The sequence below is a fragment of the Puma concolor genome, chromosome A3, assembly GCF_028749965.1.
Source record: "Puma concolor isolate L17-30 chromosome A3, mPumCon1.1.hap2, whole genome shotgun sequence".
NCBI classification, from domain to species: Eukaryota; Metazoa; Chordata; class Mammalia; order Carnivora; family Felidae; genus Puma; species Puma concolor.
In genome coordinates this window covers 88,991,187-89,009,072 of record NC_141669.1, presented here as the reverse complement: position 1 = coordinate 89,009,072, position 17,886 = coordinate 88,991,187, and the positions used below count along the sequence as shown (strand labels likewise).

The window sequence follows — 17,886 nt, the reverse complement described above, 5'->3', positions numbered from 1 at the left end:
ACTGAAATATGAAAATGGGAAATTAACATACTGCTTGCTTTGAATCTGCCAGTTCTTTTTTGGTTTTCACAAGCAACTGCTTGATTTTGGTATTCTTTTCCTCAGATTGTTGCACTGAAGACTGTAGTGAAGCTAGTAAAGGAAATAATTTCAGAAGAGGTTGAACAATTTTTATGAATGACTTTAAATAAAGAAATGACAAGTCTTTTCTTTGTATTAACCCATATTTAAAAGAAACTTGTCTTAACCTTTTATTATGGAACATTTCAAATATACACGACAGCAGTGCCAACAGTGTAATAAACTCCCGGCATCCCTCTCTCAGCTTTAACAATTACCAATACATGGCCAATCTTATTTCACCCAGAACAGGAATCTGGTCTGCAAGCTAAAATCTGGCTGGTGCCTGTTTTGTAAAGAGTTTTATTAGAACACAGTCAAGTTCATTTATTTACATATTGTTCACATTTGCTTTAGTACAACAATGACAAATTTACTAATGGCGATAGAGATATGATATGACCTGTAAAGCCTAAAATATTTACTGTGTGGCCCTTGAAAGAAAAAGTTTGCCAGCCACTAACCTATACCCTTACCTATTCCTTATGCCCTCACTGGTTTTTGGGTGATTGTTTTTGTTTTTTTGGTTCTTCACAAGAAATCCATTGAACTGTAAATATTTCAGTATACATCTCTTAAAATAAAGTTATATACTTAGTGTATAACAAAGATAAAAGCTTTACTTTTAAGAAGTACCTCAAAAGAGGTGCCATGTATTTCCAATTATATCACAGCAGAGGCACATACCTGGTTGTCTGTTTTTGTGGTACTAATTGTTTTATGGAATGGGACTGTCAGTGACAGTTCACTAAGGAACAAATAAAACATGATAAAAACAAAAAACTTTTATGCTAACAGAGGTAAAAAAAAAAAAAATCATATAGGAATAAGTGGATTTACTGTCTAGATCACAGGTGCCCAACTACAACCAGCAGGCCAAATCTGGTCACAGCCTGTTGTGAAAGAGACGAAGAGTGTATGATAGAGACCACGTAGCCTGTGAAGCCATGGAGACTGACTTCCTGGTCCTTCAAGAGACAGTGTGCTGGACACCTGGTCTAAGCCAATTACATGGGCACTATGTAATTGTGCTACTAAAGTATATTATAATCAATGATTAACTTTATGTAGTTGTACTACATGTAAATATGAACACATATACTTTAAGAATATATCTTAACTATGACTTCTTATAAGTCTAATTTAGTTAACTTCTGGCAACTATTTGCTCAGTTCTGAAAAGCATTTTCTAAAGCACAAATTACATATAAAACCTTTGTTAAGTGCTTCAGGAATTATGATAAGATACAGTAAATTCCTGAGCTCAAACCGTCTAAAAATGAAATTGGGGGATAACATTTCACATGATAACATAAAGCAAGATATAAATGTATGAAAGAAATACAAAAGGCTACAGAGATCCACAGGAGCCAAAGGTTATATAAAGTTTGCACAGGACAAAAAAAAATTCATAGAATAGGAAACACTGAAGATTAGGAAGGATTCCCAAACATGGGCATGATGGCGGGAGTACGAGGGCATGAAAGGAGATTTCCTTTAGATATGAGATATACAGTTACAGAGTGGGGATAAATGTTGGAGGGGTTTCAGATTAAGATGTGTGTTGCTAATTTATTAAGCAACCTCCCCCCCCCCCCCCCCCAGAACATTGTCTGGACGTTTTATCTTTTTCCTACTCTACCACTTCTCCATAGCCCAGCCTTCCAAGGCCCTTTCTGCCATTAGCCTGGCGGCTTTTGGCAGATTCTACACCATTCCATTTAATCCAATATGTTGGCAGACCAATCTTCCCCCACTGTCTTTAAAAAGGGCCCCAATACATTCTTCAGGTACTTCATGAACTGGATCAAAAATGTCTTCCTAATCATACCTCACTTCTCCCTGGCAGGTCAAGTCTTTCACTCCAACTGATCAAGACTTCCAAAATTATGTCACTTCTTTTAACTTTTGCTTGTACCATGGCTGCATAAAGGAATACTCTTTCCCTGTCTGCTTTTTCTCTCCAAACCTTACCTTCAGGACTCACCTTGAGGCCCAACTTGCAATTGTTTCAGTCTACAGAATCTCTCTCCTCTGAACTCTAGTACTCACTTCCTGTACCATTTATTTCTATACTTATTTATTGAATAAATATCTTTTTTTTTAGTTTTTCCAAGGTATCAATCAATCTTCTCTTTCAGTTTAGTTGATGATCAAACATACACGTAATAACTAATTCATAAAACGAAATGTTTGTAGAAGGAAGATGGCGGCGTAGGAGGATGCTGGGCTCACCGGTCACTTAGATTCCACCTACACCTGCCTAAATAACCCAGAAAACCGCCAGAAGACTAGCAGAACGGAGTCTCCAGAGCCAAGCGCAGACGAGAGGCCCACAGAAGAGGGTAGGAAGGGCAGCGAGGCGAAGCCCGCTACACGGACTGGCAGGAGGGAGCCGGGACGGAGGGGCAACCCGCTGGCCAAGCAGAGGCACCGAGTCTGGCTTGCAAAAGCGGAGGGGCCAGAGGAGTGTGTTCAGACAGCAAGCGGGACTTATCATCTGATCAGAGAGCCGGAGGGCTGGAGGACAACAGGAGGTAGAGTTGTTGAGCCCCGGACAACAGAGCTCAGCCTGGCTGGGAATAGAGGCGCTCGCCAGTGCCATCTCCCTCGCCCATCCCCCAGCCAAAATCCCAAAGGGAACCAGTTTCTGCCAGGGAACTTGCTTGCACCTGGCAAACACCCAACGTTGTGCTTCTGTGGATCCATCCGTCCAGCGGCAGGTCTGACTCCCTCCGGTGCCACAGGGCCCCTCCCGGAGCAGATCACAGAAGGATAAGCGAGCTGAGCCTGCCCCTCCTGCCCCTGTACACCTTGCCAATCCACTCCAGCTAATACACCAGATCCCCAGCACCACAAGCCTGGCAGTGTGCAAGTAGCCCAGACGGGCCATGCCACCCCACAGTGAATCCCACCCCTAGGAGAGGGGAAGAGAAGGTACACACCAGACTGACTGTGGCCCCAGCGGTGGGCAGGGGGCAGACATTAGGTCTGACTGTGGCCCCGCCCACCAAATCCAGTTATTCAAGACAGCACAGGGGAAGTGCCCTGCAGGTCTGCACCACTCCAGGGACTATCCAAAATGACCAAACGGAAGAATTCCCCTCAAAAGAATCTCCAGGAAATAACAACAGCTAACGAACTGATCAAAAAGAATTTAAACAATATAACAGAAAGTGAATTTAGAATAATAGTCATGAAATTAATCGCTGAGCTTGAAAACAGTATAGAGGACACCAGAAAATCTATTGCTACAGGGATCAAGGGACTAAGGAATAGTCAGGAGGAGCTAAAAAATGCTATAAACGAGCTGTGAAATAAAATGGAAACGACCACGGCTCGGATTGAAGAGGCAGAGGAGAGAATAGGTGAACTAGAAGATAAAATTATGGAAAAAGAGGAAGCTGAGAAAAAGATAAAAAAATCCAGAAGTATGAGGGAAAAATTAGAGAACTAAGTGATGCACTAAAGAGAAATAATCTACGCATAACTGGTATTCCAGAGGAGGAAGAGAGAGGGAAAAGTGCTGAAGGTGTACTTGAAGAAATCGTAGCTAAGAACTTCCCTGATCTGGGAAAGGAAAAAGACATTGAAATCCAAGAGGCACAGAGAACTCCCTTCAGATGTAACTTGAATCGATCTTCTGCATGACATATCATAGTGAAACTGGCAAAATACAAGGATAAAGAGAAAATCCTGAAAGCAGCGAGGGAAAAACGTGCCCTAACATATAAAGGGAAACCGATAACACTTGTGACAGATCTCTCTTCTGAAACTTGGCAGGCCAAAAAGGAATGGCAGGAGATCTTCATGTGAAGAACAGAAAAAATATGCAGCCGAGAATCCTTTATCCAGCAAGTCTGTCATTTACAATAGAAGGACAGATAAAGGTCTTCCCAAACAAACAAAAACTGAAGGAATTCTTCACCACTAAACCAGCCCTACAAGAGATCCTAAGGGGGATCCTGTGAGACAAAGTACCAGAGACATCACTATAAGCATAAAACACATAGACATCACAATGACACTAAACCCATATCTTTCTATAATAACACTGAATGTAAAAGGATTAAATGTGCCAACCAAAAGACATAGGGTATCAGAATGGATAAAAAAACAAGACCCATCTATTTGCTGTCTACAAGAGACTCATTTTAGACCTGAGGACACCTTCAGATTGAGAATGAGGGGATGGAGAACTATTTATCATGCTACTGGAAGTCAAAAGAAAGCTGGAGTAGCCATACTTATATCAGAAAAACTAGACTTTAAATTAAAGGCTGTCACAACAGATGAAGAATTACAGATATTATATAATAATTACAGGGAGTATCCATCAGGAAGAGCTAACAATTATAAATGTCTGTGCACCGAATATGGGAGCCCCCAAATAAATAAAACAATTACTCATAAACATAAGCAACCTTATTGATAAGAATGTGGTAATTGCAGGGGACTTTAACACTCCACTTACAGAAATGGACAGATCATCTAGACACACGGTCAATAAAGAAACAAGGGCCCTGAATGATAATTGGATCAGATGGACTTGACAGATATATTTAGAACTCTGCATCCCAAAGCAACAGAATATACTTTCTTCTCGAGTGCACTTGGAACATTCTCCAAGATAGATCACATACTGGGTCACAAAACAGCCCTTCATAAGTATACAAGAATTGAAATCATACCATGCATACTTTCAGACCCCAATGCTATGAAGCTTGAAATCAACCACAGGAAAAAGTCTGGAAAACCTCCAAAAGCATGGAGGTTAAAGAACACCCTACTAAAGAATGAATGGGTGAACCAGGCAATTAGAGAAGAAATTAAAAAATATATGGAAACAAACGAAAATGAAAATACAACAATCCAAATGCTTTCGGATGCAGCAAAGGCAGTCCTGAGAGGAAAATACATTGCAATCCAGGCCTATCTCAAGAAACAAGAAAAATCCCAAATACAAAATCTAACAGCACACTTAAAGGAAACAGAAGCAGAACAGCAAAGACAGCCTAAACCCAGCAGAAGAAGAGAAATAATAAAGATCAGAGCAGAAATAAACAATATAGAATCTAAAAAAACTGTAGAGCAGATCAACGAAACCAAGAGTTGGTTTTTTGAAAAAATAAACAAAATTGACAAATCTCTAGCCAGGCTTCTCAAAAAGAAAAGGGAGATGACCCAAATAGATAAAATCATGAATGAAAATGGAATTATTACAACCAATCCCTCAGAGATACAAGCAATTATCAGGGAATACTCTGAAAAATTATATGCCAACAAACTGGACAACCTAGAAGAAATGGGCAAATTCCTAAACACCCACACACTTCCAAAACTCAATCAGGAGGAAATAGAAAGCTTGAACAGACCCATAACCAGTGAAGAAATTGAATTGGTTATCAAAAATCTCCCAACAAATAAGAGTCCAGGACCAGATGGCTTTCTAGGGGAGTTCTACCAGACATTTAAAGCGGAGATAATACCTATCCTTCTTAAGCTATTCCAAAAAATAGAAAGGGAAGGAAAACTTCCAGACTCATTCTATGAAGCCAGTATTACTTTGATTCCTAAACCAGACAGAGACTCAGTAAAAAAAGAGAACTACAGGCCAATATCCCTGATGAATATGGATGCAAAAATTCTCAGTAAGATACTAGCAACTAGAATTCAACAGCATATAAACAGAATTATTCACCATGATCAAGTGGGATTCATTCCTGGGATGCAGGGCTGGTTCAACATTCGCAAATCAATCAATGTGATACATCACATTAGTAAAAGAAAAGATAAAACCATATGATCCTGTCAATCGATGCAGAAAAGGCCTTTGACAAAATCCAGCACCCTTTCTTAATAAAAACCCTTCAGAAAGTCGGGATAGAAGGAACATACATAAACATCATAAAAAACATCATAAAAGCCATCATAAAAGCCATTTATGAAAAGCCCACAGCTAACATCATCCTCAACGGGGAAAAACTGAGAGCTTTTTCCCTGAGATCAGGAACACGACAGGAATGTCCACTCTCACCGCTGTTGTTTAACATAGTGTTGGAAGTTCTAGCATCAGCAATCAGACAACAAAAGGAAATCAAAGGCATCAAAATTGGCAAAGATGAAGTCAAGCTTTCGCTTTTTGCAGATGACATGATATTATACATGGAAAATCCGATAGACTCCACCAAAAGTCTGCTAGAACTCATACATGAATTCAGCAAAGTTGCAGGATACAAAATCAATGTACAGAAATCAGTTGCATTCTTATACACTAATAATGAAGATACAGAAAGACAAATAAAATGATCCCATTCACAATTGTACCAAGAAGCATAAAATACCTAAGGATAAATGTAACCAAAGAGGTAGAAGATCTGTATGCTGAAAACTATAGAAGGCTTATGAAGGAAATTGAAGAAGATATAAAGAAATGGAAAAACATTCCATGCTCATGGATTGGAAGAATAAATATTGTCAAAATGTCAATACTACCCAAAGCTATCTACACATTCAATGCAATCCCAATCAAAATTGCACCAGCATTCTTCTCGAAGCTAGAACAAGCAATCCTAAAATTCATATGGAACCACAAAAGGCCCCGAATAGCCAAAGTCATGTTGAAGAAGAAGACTGAAGCAGAAGGCATCACAATCCCAGACTTTAGCCTCTACTACAAAGCTGTCATCATCAAGACAGCATGGTATTGGCACAAAAACAGACACATAGACCAATGGAATAGAATAGAAACCCCAGAACTAGACCCACAAACGTATGGCCAACTCATCTTTGACAAAGCAGGAAAGAACATCCAATGGAAAAAAGTCTCTTTAACAAATGGTGCTGGGAGAACTGGACAGCAACATGCAGAAGGTTGAAACTAGACCACTTTCTCACACCATTCACAAAAATAAACTCAAAATGGATAAAGGACCTGAATGTGAGACAGGAAACCATCAAAACCTTAGAGGAGAAAGCAGGAAAAGACCTCTCTGACCTCAGCCTCAGCAATTTCTTACTTGACACATCTCCAAAGGCAAGGGGATTTAAAAGCAAAAATGAATTACTGGGACCTTATGAAGATAAAAAGCTTCTGCACAGCAAAGGAAACAACCAACAAAACTAAAAGGCAACCAGTGGAATGGGAAAAGATACTTGCAAATGACATATCGGACAAAGGGCTAGTATCCAAAATCTATAAAGAGCTCACCAAACTCCACACCCGAAAAACAAATAATCCAGTGAAGAAATGGGCAGAAAACATGAACAGACACTTCTCTAAAGACATCCGGATGGCCAATAGGCACATGAAAAGATGCTCAACGTTGCTCCTCATCAGGGAAATACAAATCAAAACCACACTCAGATATCCCCTCACGCCAGTCAGAATGGCCAAAATGAACAAATCAGGAGACTATAGATGCTGGAGAGGATGTAGAGAAAGGGGAACCCTCTTGCACTGTTGGTGGGAATGCAAATTGGTGCAGCCACTCTGGAAAACAGTGTGGAAGTTCCTCAAAAAATTAAAAATAGACCTACCCTATGACCCAGAAATAGCACTGCTAGGAATTTACCGAAGGGATACAGGAGTACTGATGCATAGGGGCACTTGTACCCCAATGTTTATAGCAGCACTCTCAACAATAGCCAAATTATGGAAAGAGCCTAAATGTCCATCAATTGATGAATGAATAAAGAAATAGTGGTTTATATACACAATGGAGTACTACGTGGCAATGAGAAAGAATGAAATATGTCCCTTTGTAGCAACATGGGTGGAACTGGAGAGTGTTATGCTAAGTGAAATAAGCCATACAAAGACAGATACCATATGTTTTCACTCTTATGTGGATTCTGAGAAACCTATCAGAAACCCATGGTGGAGGGGAAGGAAAAAAAAAAAAAGAGGTTAGAGTGGGAGAGAGCCAAAGCATAAGAGACTCTTAAAAACTGAGAAGAAACTGAGGGTTGATGGGGGGTGGGAGAGAGGGGAGGGTGGTGATGGGTATTGAGGAGGGCACCTTTTGGGATGAGCACTGGGTGTTGTATGGAAACCAATTTGACAATAAATTTCATATATTGAAAAAAAACAACAACAAAAGAATCCCAAATGTTTTACTTAAGGAACATAATCTAGAGTTCTACCATTCAATGCACCAAGAACACAGTTGGAAAATATGGTATGTACATAAGAGATACATGCATAGTGAATTGTCTGGAAACTCTACAGTCGTTTCGATTATCTGAATATGTTATTTTTTCCCCCCTGGATGCAGGCAGATATCAGAACTCTGCATATGTGGCTTCATTCCTTTGTTTATTCATGGAATCACGTTTATTCAGCTGTGATTTGGCTACAGGTTGAATGAAGTACCCATTATTGAAACATTCATGGGAGATTTGTTACTTTATTTATTGTGGGGATGCCATTGAAAATACAATTCTGGATTATCTGGATTATCAGTGGTTTCTGTTAAAAGTAAATATAAAATGGACACTGGGTTTGAAAATTCCCCGAGCAGACAAAACCATTTAAGTCATATAACTGAAACTTATTTAACTTATTGTGCAAAACAAGTGAACTTGTCATCTGGGAACCCCCATTGTAATAACCAATCATTGTAAAGGTTAAATTTACTTATTTTCACTTTACAAGCCAATCCTGTAAGGTAATACCCCTGGGCTATCAGTCTCTGAATTTGAAAACTCCCATTTTGTGAAATGTTCTTATATGCACATGAGATTCTTACTAAATATTATTTATTGATTTGGTGGTTTTAATTTTTGCTATTTCTGGATGTTTGACATTCCTAAGGTAGCATTAGCTTCAAAATCACATATGAGACTATTGAAAACACTGATTTTATTAAAAAAACCTTTTTTTTTACATTTATTTTTATTTTTGAGAGACAGAGGGCAAACAGAAGAGGGGAAGAGAGAGAGAAAGATACAGAATCAGAAGCAGGCTCTGAGCTATCAGCACAGGCCCCAACGGGGGGTTTGAACCCACAATCATGAGACCATGACCTGAGGTAAAGTCAGACGCTCAACCAACTAAGCCACCCAGGTACGCCTGGAAAACACAGATTTTAATGCCCCACACTTTAAGATTCTGATTCTTTACATCTGTGCCTGGGCTTTCCAAAAAGCTCTCCAATACTGTGTGATATTCAAGTTAGGTCTGGGACCATTCAAGTTATGGTCTGGGACCACATAACACAGTGTTTCTTTCATAAAAATGTCTTTAAAAAAATTTTTTTTTTCATTTATTTTTCATGGACAGAGAGACAGAGCACAAGTGGGGGAGGGGCAGAGAGAGGAGACACAGAATCCAAAGCAGGCTTCAGGCTCTGGGCTGTCAGCACAGAGCCCGATGCAGGGCTTGAACTCACAAACCGTGAGGTCATGACCTGAGCCGAGCTTGGATGCTTAACCGACTGAGCCACCCAGGCACCCCCCTTTTATAAAAATGTCTTAAAAAAAAGTTCTCTCACACATCTTAGTACCAGGAAAAGCTACGTTTCTTGCAATTATCACATTTGTTTTAATATTGTGGCTATTATAAACCCTGTACCTGAGAATGTTTCTGTCTTTGTATGGCTTCTGGGAAACTCCAAGCCAATTTATGGAGACCAAAGTGATACCAAAAGCACACAGAACATACACTTTATGTCTTGATGTTATGTCTGACTTTACTGTATAGTCCTATATCTCAACATTTGCTTTTATCTCATTTCCTCATCATTTATATATCTGAAATACTGTACGGTAGTATCTTTGCAGTCACCTCAAATCATTTTATGGGATTTCTGCTTCTTGTCATGTGGGAGTAACAAGTCTTAGACTTACTTTCCACCGTAATCAATTAGAAAACTGAACAAAATATATGAAAAAAAATCCTGCTTTCTGACATTAGACAATAAGCACTATAGAGCTGTGATCCCTGAGAGAAGGTAAACAAGGTGAGCCCTATTACAGTCCCAGCTTTTGGTCAGGAGGCAATTTCTAGACTGTGGTACAGAAAGGGACTCCCAAACAGAGCAGTGGTCTTGCTGAGATTCAAAGAACAATAGCTTTGGAAAGAACAGTGAATAGGGAAGTATAATTGGAACAATTCCCAGGGCTCACAAAGGGCTATAAATTGTTCCAACCAGCCAGAGTAAAGAGACTTTTTTTAATACATAGGCACTCAGTAGACATCAGAAGATCCCTATTTTAGTAGAGAGGCTGAACTAAATCTGTATGAAAGGGCTCTCTACACTTGTCCTAAAAAATAAAAAAGAAGGAAAAACAAGCCACAAAAGAATAAAACTGATCTATAAATGCCTGCCAAAGTTTAACTCTGTAAGTGAATACAAAAAATCTAGCACTCAACATGTAAAATTCACATCCAATTAAAAAATTATTTCCCATGCAAAGAAGCAGGGAATTATTACTGATAACAGGAGAAAAAAATTCAATCAATAGATTTAGAACAATAAATCACAGAATATGCTTAAAGACTGGAAGGAAAATATAATGAAGAGAAAATGGAAAACAGGAACAAAAAAAACCACATATGGAATTTCTGGAGATGAAAAATATAATACCTCAAGAAAATATCACTGGATGGTAATAAAATATTAGACTCTGGAGATGAGAGAATTTAAAAATTACTTACTAATAGAAACAACAAGAATAGAAACTATATTATATTGAATAATAGAAAGTATCCAAAAAGAAGCTCAGAAAGTGAAAAAAAATAGAAAAAATGAACAAATTATCACTAATCTATGGTGATATATCAAGTGGTCTAATGTGTGTAATTGGAGTCTCAGGAGAAAAAAGAAGGAGGATTTAAACAAGAAAGAATAAAGTAAACAATGGCCAAAAATATGATCAACTTGAAGAAAACTAGAAAATCTAAATACAGCAAAGAAATGCAAAAAACCACAAGCAGGATATAAACTGGGAAAGAAAACATAACAAGGCACATCATAAAATTCTATACCCAGCAGAACTATCTTTCAAAAATGAAGGCATTCTCCCCTCAAAATGACGAAACGAAGGAATTCATCCCAAAAGAAAGAGGAGGAAGAAATGACAGGAAGGGGCTTAACTAACACAGATACAAGCAAGATGTCTGACCAGAATTAGAATCATGAAATAAGAATACTAGCTGGAGTCGAAAATAGATTAGAATCCCTTTCTGCAGAGATAAAAGAAGTAAAAGCCAGTCAGGATGAAATAAAAAATGTTATAACTGAGCTGAAATCTCGAATGGATGCCATGGCGTCAAGGATGGATGAGACAGCGCAGAGAATCAGTGATATAGAGGACAAACTTATGGAGAATAATGAAGCAGAAAAAAAGAGGGAGACTAAGGAAAAAGAGCACAATTTAAGAATTAGAGAAATCAGTGACTCATTAAAAAGGAACAACGTTAGAATCATAGGGGTCCCAGAAGATGAAGAGAGAGAAAAAGAGGTAGAAGGGTTAAGGGAGCAAATCATAGCAGAAAACTTTCCTAAGCTGGGGGAAGACACAGACATCAAAATCCAGGAAGCACAGAGGACTCCCATTAGATTAAAAAAACCCAACCATCATCAAGGCCTATCATAGTCAAATTCACAAAATACTCAGGCAAGGAGAGAATCATGAAAGCAGCAAAGGAAAAAAAGTCCTTAACCTACAAGGGAAGACAAATCAGATTTGCAGCAGACCTGTCCACAGAAACTTGGCAAGCCAGAAAGGAGTGGCAGGATATATTCAATGTGGTGAATCAGAAAAAATATGCAGCCAAGAACTCTTTATCCAGCAAGGCTGTCATTCAAAATAGGACAGATTAAAAGTTTCCCGAACAAAAATTAAAGGAGTTCGTGACCACTATACAAGTCCTGCAAGATATTTTAAGGAGGGTTCCCTGAGGGAGAAAAGACTAAATAAGTAAGTAAGTAAGTAAGTAAGTAAATAAATAAATAAATAAATAAAATAAAGACCAAAAGGAACAAAGACTAGAAAGAACGAAAGAACACCAGCAGAAACTCCAACTCTACAAGTAACATAATGGTAATAAATTCATATCTTTCAATGCTCACTGTAAATCAATGTATTAAATGCTCCAATCAAAAGACATAGGGTGACAGAATGGACAAGGAAACAAGATCCATCTATATGCTGTTTACAAGAGACCCACTTTAATCTAAAGACAGCTTCAGATTGAAAGTGAGGGGATGGAGAACCATCTATCATGCTAATGGTCAATAAAAGAAAGCCAGAGTAGCCATATTTATATCAGACAATCTAGACTTTAAAATAAAGACTGTAACAAGAGATGAATAAGGGCATTTTACCATAATTAAGGGGTCTATCCACCAAGAAGACCTGACAATTGTAAACATTTATGCGCCAACTGTGGAAACACCCAAGCATATAAATCAATTAATCACAAACATAAAAACCTCATTGATAATAATACCATAATAGTAGGGGACTTCAACACCCCCACTTCCAGCAATAGACAGATCATCTAAACAAAAAACCAACAAGGAAACAATGTCTTTGAATGAAACACTGGACCAGATGGACTTAACAGATATATGCAGAAGATTTCATCCTAAAGCAGCGGAATATACATTCTTCTCTAGTGCACATGGATCGTTCTCCAGAACAGACCACATACCGGAACACAAATCAGCCCTCAACAAGTACAAAAAGATCAAGATCATACTGTGCATATTTCAGACCACAATGCTATGAAACTTGAAGTCAACAATCAGTAAAACTAAAAGGCAACCGATGGAATGGGAGAAAATATTTGCAAACGACATATCAGATAAAGGGTTATTATCCAAAATCTATAAAGAACTTATCAAACTCAACACCCAAAAAACAAATAATCCAGTGAAGAAAAGGGCAACAGACATGAATAGACACTTATCCAAGGAAGACATCCAGATGGCCAACAGACACATGAAAAATGCTCAACATCACTCATCTTCAGGAAATACAAATCAAAACCACAATGAGATACCACCTCCCATCAGTCAGAATGGGTATAATTAATAACTCAGGCAACAACAGATGTTGGCGAAGATGTAGAGAAAGAGGAACCCTGTTGCACTGCTGGTGGGAATGCAAACTGGGGCAGCCACTCTGGAAACAGTATGGAGTTTCCTCAAAAAAGTAAAAACAGAACTACCCTATGACCCAGCAATTGCACTACTAGGTATTTATCCAAGGGATACAGGTGTGCTGTTTTGAAGGGACACATGCACCCCAATGTTTATAGCAGCACTAGCAACAACAATCAAAGTATGGAAAGAGCCCAAACGTCCACATATGGATGAATGGATAAAGAAGATGTGGTATATATAGACAATGGAGTATTACTCAGCCATCAAAAAGAATGAAATCTTGCCATTTGCAAGCATGTGGATGGAACTAAAGGTATTATGCTAAGCAAAATTAGTCAGAGAAAGACAAATATTATATGACTTCACTCTGAGGACTTTAAGACACATACCAGATGAACACAAGGGAAGGAAAAGTAATATAAAAACGGGGAGGGGGAAAAACATAAGACTCTTAAACATGGAGAACAAACAGAGGGTTACTTGAGGGCTTGTGGGAGGGAGGGGGGGATGGGCTAAATGGGTAACAGGCATTATGGAATCTACCCTGAAATCATTGTTGTATTATATAGTAACTAACTTGGATGTAAAAAAAAAAAAAAGAATAAAATTTTACAGTTAAGAAAAAAATGAAGACAATTTTTTGGGGGTGAAAGACATAACAGAATTCAATACCTACAGCCCACAGTACAAGATATGTTAAAGGAAGTCCTTCAGGCAAAAGGAAAGTCATACTTGATGAAATCTGGATATACATGAAATGAAGAGCAACAGAGATGGTAAATATGTGGGTAAATAGTTAAAAAATTTTTTTCTAGTTTTTTATTTGTTTAAAACAGGGATTGGAAAATGTTTTACATGGTGAGGTAATAAATATTATAGTGTTGCAGGTGATACAGTATCTGTTACAACTACTCAACTGTGCTGTTATAGCATGAAAGTAGCCATAGGTGATACACACAAATGTACATGGCAATGTTTCAATAAAACCTTTATATACATATATATATATATATGTATATATATATATATATATACACGCACACACAAATATAAAAACCAACATATATATATGAATAACTGTGGGCCATGGTTTACATATCTCTCTTTAATAAAGAAATATTTTTAAAGAAAAACAACACAGTTATTACATTCCTAACACATGTGAAAAACATGTGAAGCAAATGTGTGATAAAAATAAAGCAAAGACCAACAATGGGGAAACAAACAGTACTGTAAGATTCTTATACTATATATGAAGTGGTATAATTTACTTAAATGTAATCTGTAATAAATTTATGATATATTATAAACCCTAAACCCGCCACTAAACACTAACAATGGTATAGCTAATAAAAGAGATAAAATAGCATCATATAAATTAATTCAAAAGAAGGCAGATAAAAGAGGAGAAAGGAAATGAATTACAAGAACAATAGAAAATAATCAGCAAGATAGATTTAAATCTAATCACATAAATATTTATGTTAAAAATAAATGACTTATATATTCCAATTAAATAGCAGAGACTGTCAGCTTGGAGAGAAAAGGAAGACCCAACTATATGCTATCTAAAAGGAGTATTTTATAGACTTAGGTTGCAAGCCAAAGGATAGGAAAAGACATGCTATATAAACAATAAACAAAAGAAAGCTGGAGTGGTTAGATTAATATCAAAGTGGACTTTAGAAAAATAAATATTACTAGTAATAAGACACATTTCATAATAATAGAGGAATTAAATTACCAAGAACAAGTAATGATTCTAAATGTAAATGTAGCTAATTCCAGAGTTTCTAAATATGTGAAGCCAAAACTAACAGAAATGAAAAGAGAAAGAAATCCACAGTTATGTTCAGGAAATTCAACATCCCTCTCTCCATACTTGATAAAGCAGTAATCAGAAAATCATTAAAAATACAGAAAACTTAAACAGTCACCTAACTTGACTTAATTGACATTAGTTAGAACACTCTATCCAACAACTAATACAGTTGAACACATTGTTTTCAAGTGCCTAAGGAGCATTCACCAAAAGAAATCTTATTCTGAACCCTAATACAAAACTGAATAAACTTAAAAGGACTGAAATCATGCAGAATATGTTTTTTAACTACAACAGAATTCAGTTAGAAATCATTAACAGAAAGATATTTGAAATTCCTTCAAACAAATTAAATAACACACTTGTAAATAACCCATGGGTCAAAGAAGAAATCCAAAGGAAATTTAAAAAATCTTGAGTGGAATAAGAAGTATAACATACCAACTTATGAGATGTGGCTGAAGGAGTGCCTGGGGATATTTAGAGCTTTAGGTGCATACATGAGAAATCATTTTATGGAAAGAATGGAATGTAATCACCTTAAAAAGAAGGTTTAATTGCTATTTGATGTTCCTACTCTGCTGACAACCAGCAAATCGTGGATAAGACCATTTCTTACCTTTGTATCACTCACATAGCAGGTACTTAAGAAATGTTTAAGTAAGTGAATGCATTATTCACCAACGCGGACTGTACACATCCAAACAAAACATGGTTTTACAACCCTCCTGGTCCTTAAGAATAGTGAGCATTGTGTGAAAGCTCTGGTTGGCAGTCAAAGACTGGTGAAATGAACAACTAATGTTGCTGCCCTGTGTTCTGTTATGATGAAATTATTGTAAGTTAAAGTGAATTTTGTTTTACTCACCCATTTCTTCTTGCAGGGTTTCTTGTTTCTGCTTCTGAATTTTTATTTCTTGCTCCAAATCTTCTATCTTGCTGTTTTTATTAGCTAACTTTTGATTTAGTTCTTTCATCAAACGTTCATAATCAGCTATCTCCATATTCATCAATGTGGTTTGCTGGGCATCCTGCACATATCAGAAATAAAAGATCCACATAATAGTAGATCAGTTGATTTGCAAAACTGTTAATTGCATAATTATAAATTATGCCACAGGAATAAACATATTCTATTATGCTTTTCTGTAATATGGAAAGTTTACACATATGAACAAACTAGAAATTGGTACTTTCTAATTTGTAATTTTATAAAATAAAATATTTTCTAATAGTTTAATCTAACTTTCTCAGTTTCACTGAATTTCATCATAATTTTCATTAACCACAATTCATAGTTCTACCTATGGAGCTCTTATTTATAAAATATTAACATTGAAAAAATTTTTAAAATTAATTTATTTATTTTGAGAGAGAGAGAGCCAGGGAGGGACAGAGAAGGAGGGGTAGAGAGAGAATCCTAAGCAGGCTCCATGCTCTCAGTGCGGCTCAATCTCTTAAATCGTGAGATCACGATCAATAGTCAGACGCTTGACCAACTGAGCCACTCAGGTGCCCCTAAAATATTAACATTTTAAGCAGCTCTTACAGTACTTTTCTTTTTGGCCTCATCTTTGAAGAAGTAGAGAAAAATTAGCCAAAGTTTTAAGTATAATACAAATTCCCATTTTTGACATTAATTAGATCTTCATGTGTCATAGAATAATCCTGTACAAAAAATGAAGTATCAAACCAAAATCTAATCATTTTTGAGCCTAGATTCTTCTGAAAAAACAGGACTGAGAGAAATAAGTTAAACTTGCAATTTTTTGAGGCTGACAATCTACACATGATTATTTTGGTACCTCAAAAACCTTATTTTTGACATATTTCCTTTCTAAACTATTAGAATAGTTTAACACTGTGAATATTGATCTTAGTTTTGAATTTAGTATTTTATTTTACCTTTCTAACCAGCTCTAATTCTTGCATAGTTTTCTGAAGCTGTTTCTTTTCCTTCTGAAGTTGAAGCTGAAGTTCTTCAAGTTCATTTACAGAACTGGCATGCTCCTGAAATTAAAAATAAAAATATTGCCACCTCATCCCCCCAAGCCAACTAGCATTAAAAAAAAGGTATTTGTAAGGGTCTATAAAATGAATTGGACATACTAAAATACAAAAAAAAGCTTGAAAACCTTCTAATATTTAAAAAACGTGCACCTCAAAATTATATCTTGGGATTCTCAAATTCATAGCTCACATACATTAGGGAATTAATGAACTCTTGTATTCATAGTCTTTCCTTCACTTAAGTAATATAATAAAAATATCACTATATAACAAATTAATCCCATGGGACTGTTTGTACCTTTATCTTCTGTTCTTTCTGAAGTTTTTCGGCTTCCAACTCTTTGTCTGCCACTGCTTTGGCTTTTTGGACTTCTAATATCTGTACTTCTAATAACTTTGCATTAGACTGTAGTGTCTCAATACGAGCCAGGAGATCTTCATTATCAGAATTTAATTTTTCACACTAGAATGACAAATGTTCACTACTGTAAACATGCAGAAAAATATGTACAAGACAGGAAGAATAAAATAATACATTATGAGATTATGGCACAATTTGAAAACTGAAGATTTCAAAAACAATTCCACATAATGTAAAATCGAGAAGAAGTTTAAAACACTATTGTTAAAATAAATTTGGCAAACATTACAAGAGACCACAAGCACTGGCAGAGGAAAAGCAAAAAAGAAACAAAACCAAAAATACCCCAGGGAGCTGAGATTAGAGCAGTAGATAAGACAGGAGAGTTGCCAGCTGTTTTGTCATAGTCTTCCCCCAACAGGGGGAAAAAGAAAATGAAATTAAGTTTATACTAACTT

General features: G+C 36.8%; 1 protein-coding gene across 2 annotated transcripts in view; it reads right to left on the bottom strand.

Annotated features, from left to right (window-relative positions):
- GCC2 (GRIP and coiled-coil domain containing 2) overlaps positions 1-17,886 on the bottom strand; it is a 65,980-nt gene that overhangs the window by 25,974 nt on the left and 22,120 nt on the right. For both annotated transcript variants that reach the window (XM_086701471.1, XM_025932020.2), the window contains exons 11-14: positions 17,366-17,530; positions 16,963-17,067; positions 15,926-16,088; positions 32-132 (exon numbers count right to left, since the gene is read on the bottom strand). In XM_086701471.1, coding sequence (XP_086557597.1) covers positions 32-132; positions 15,926-16,088; positions 16,963-17,067; positions 17,366-17,530 — 534 coding nt within the window. The remainder of the gene's footprint in view (positions 1-31; positions 133-15,925; positions 16,089-16,962; positions 17,068-17,365; positions 17,531-17,886) is intronic.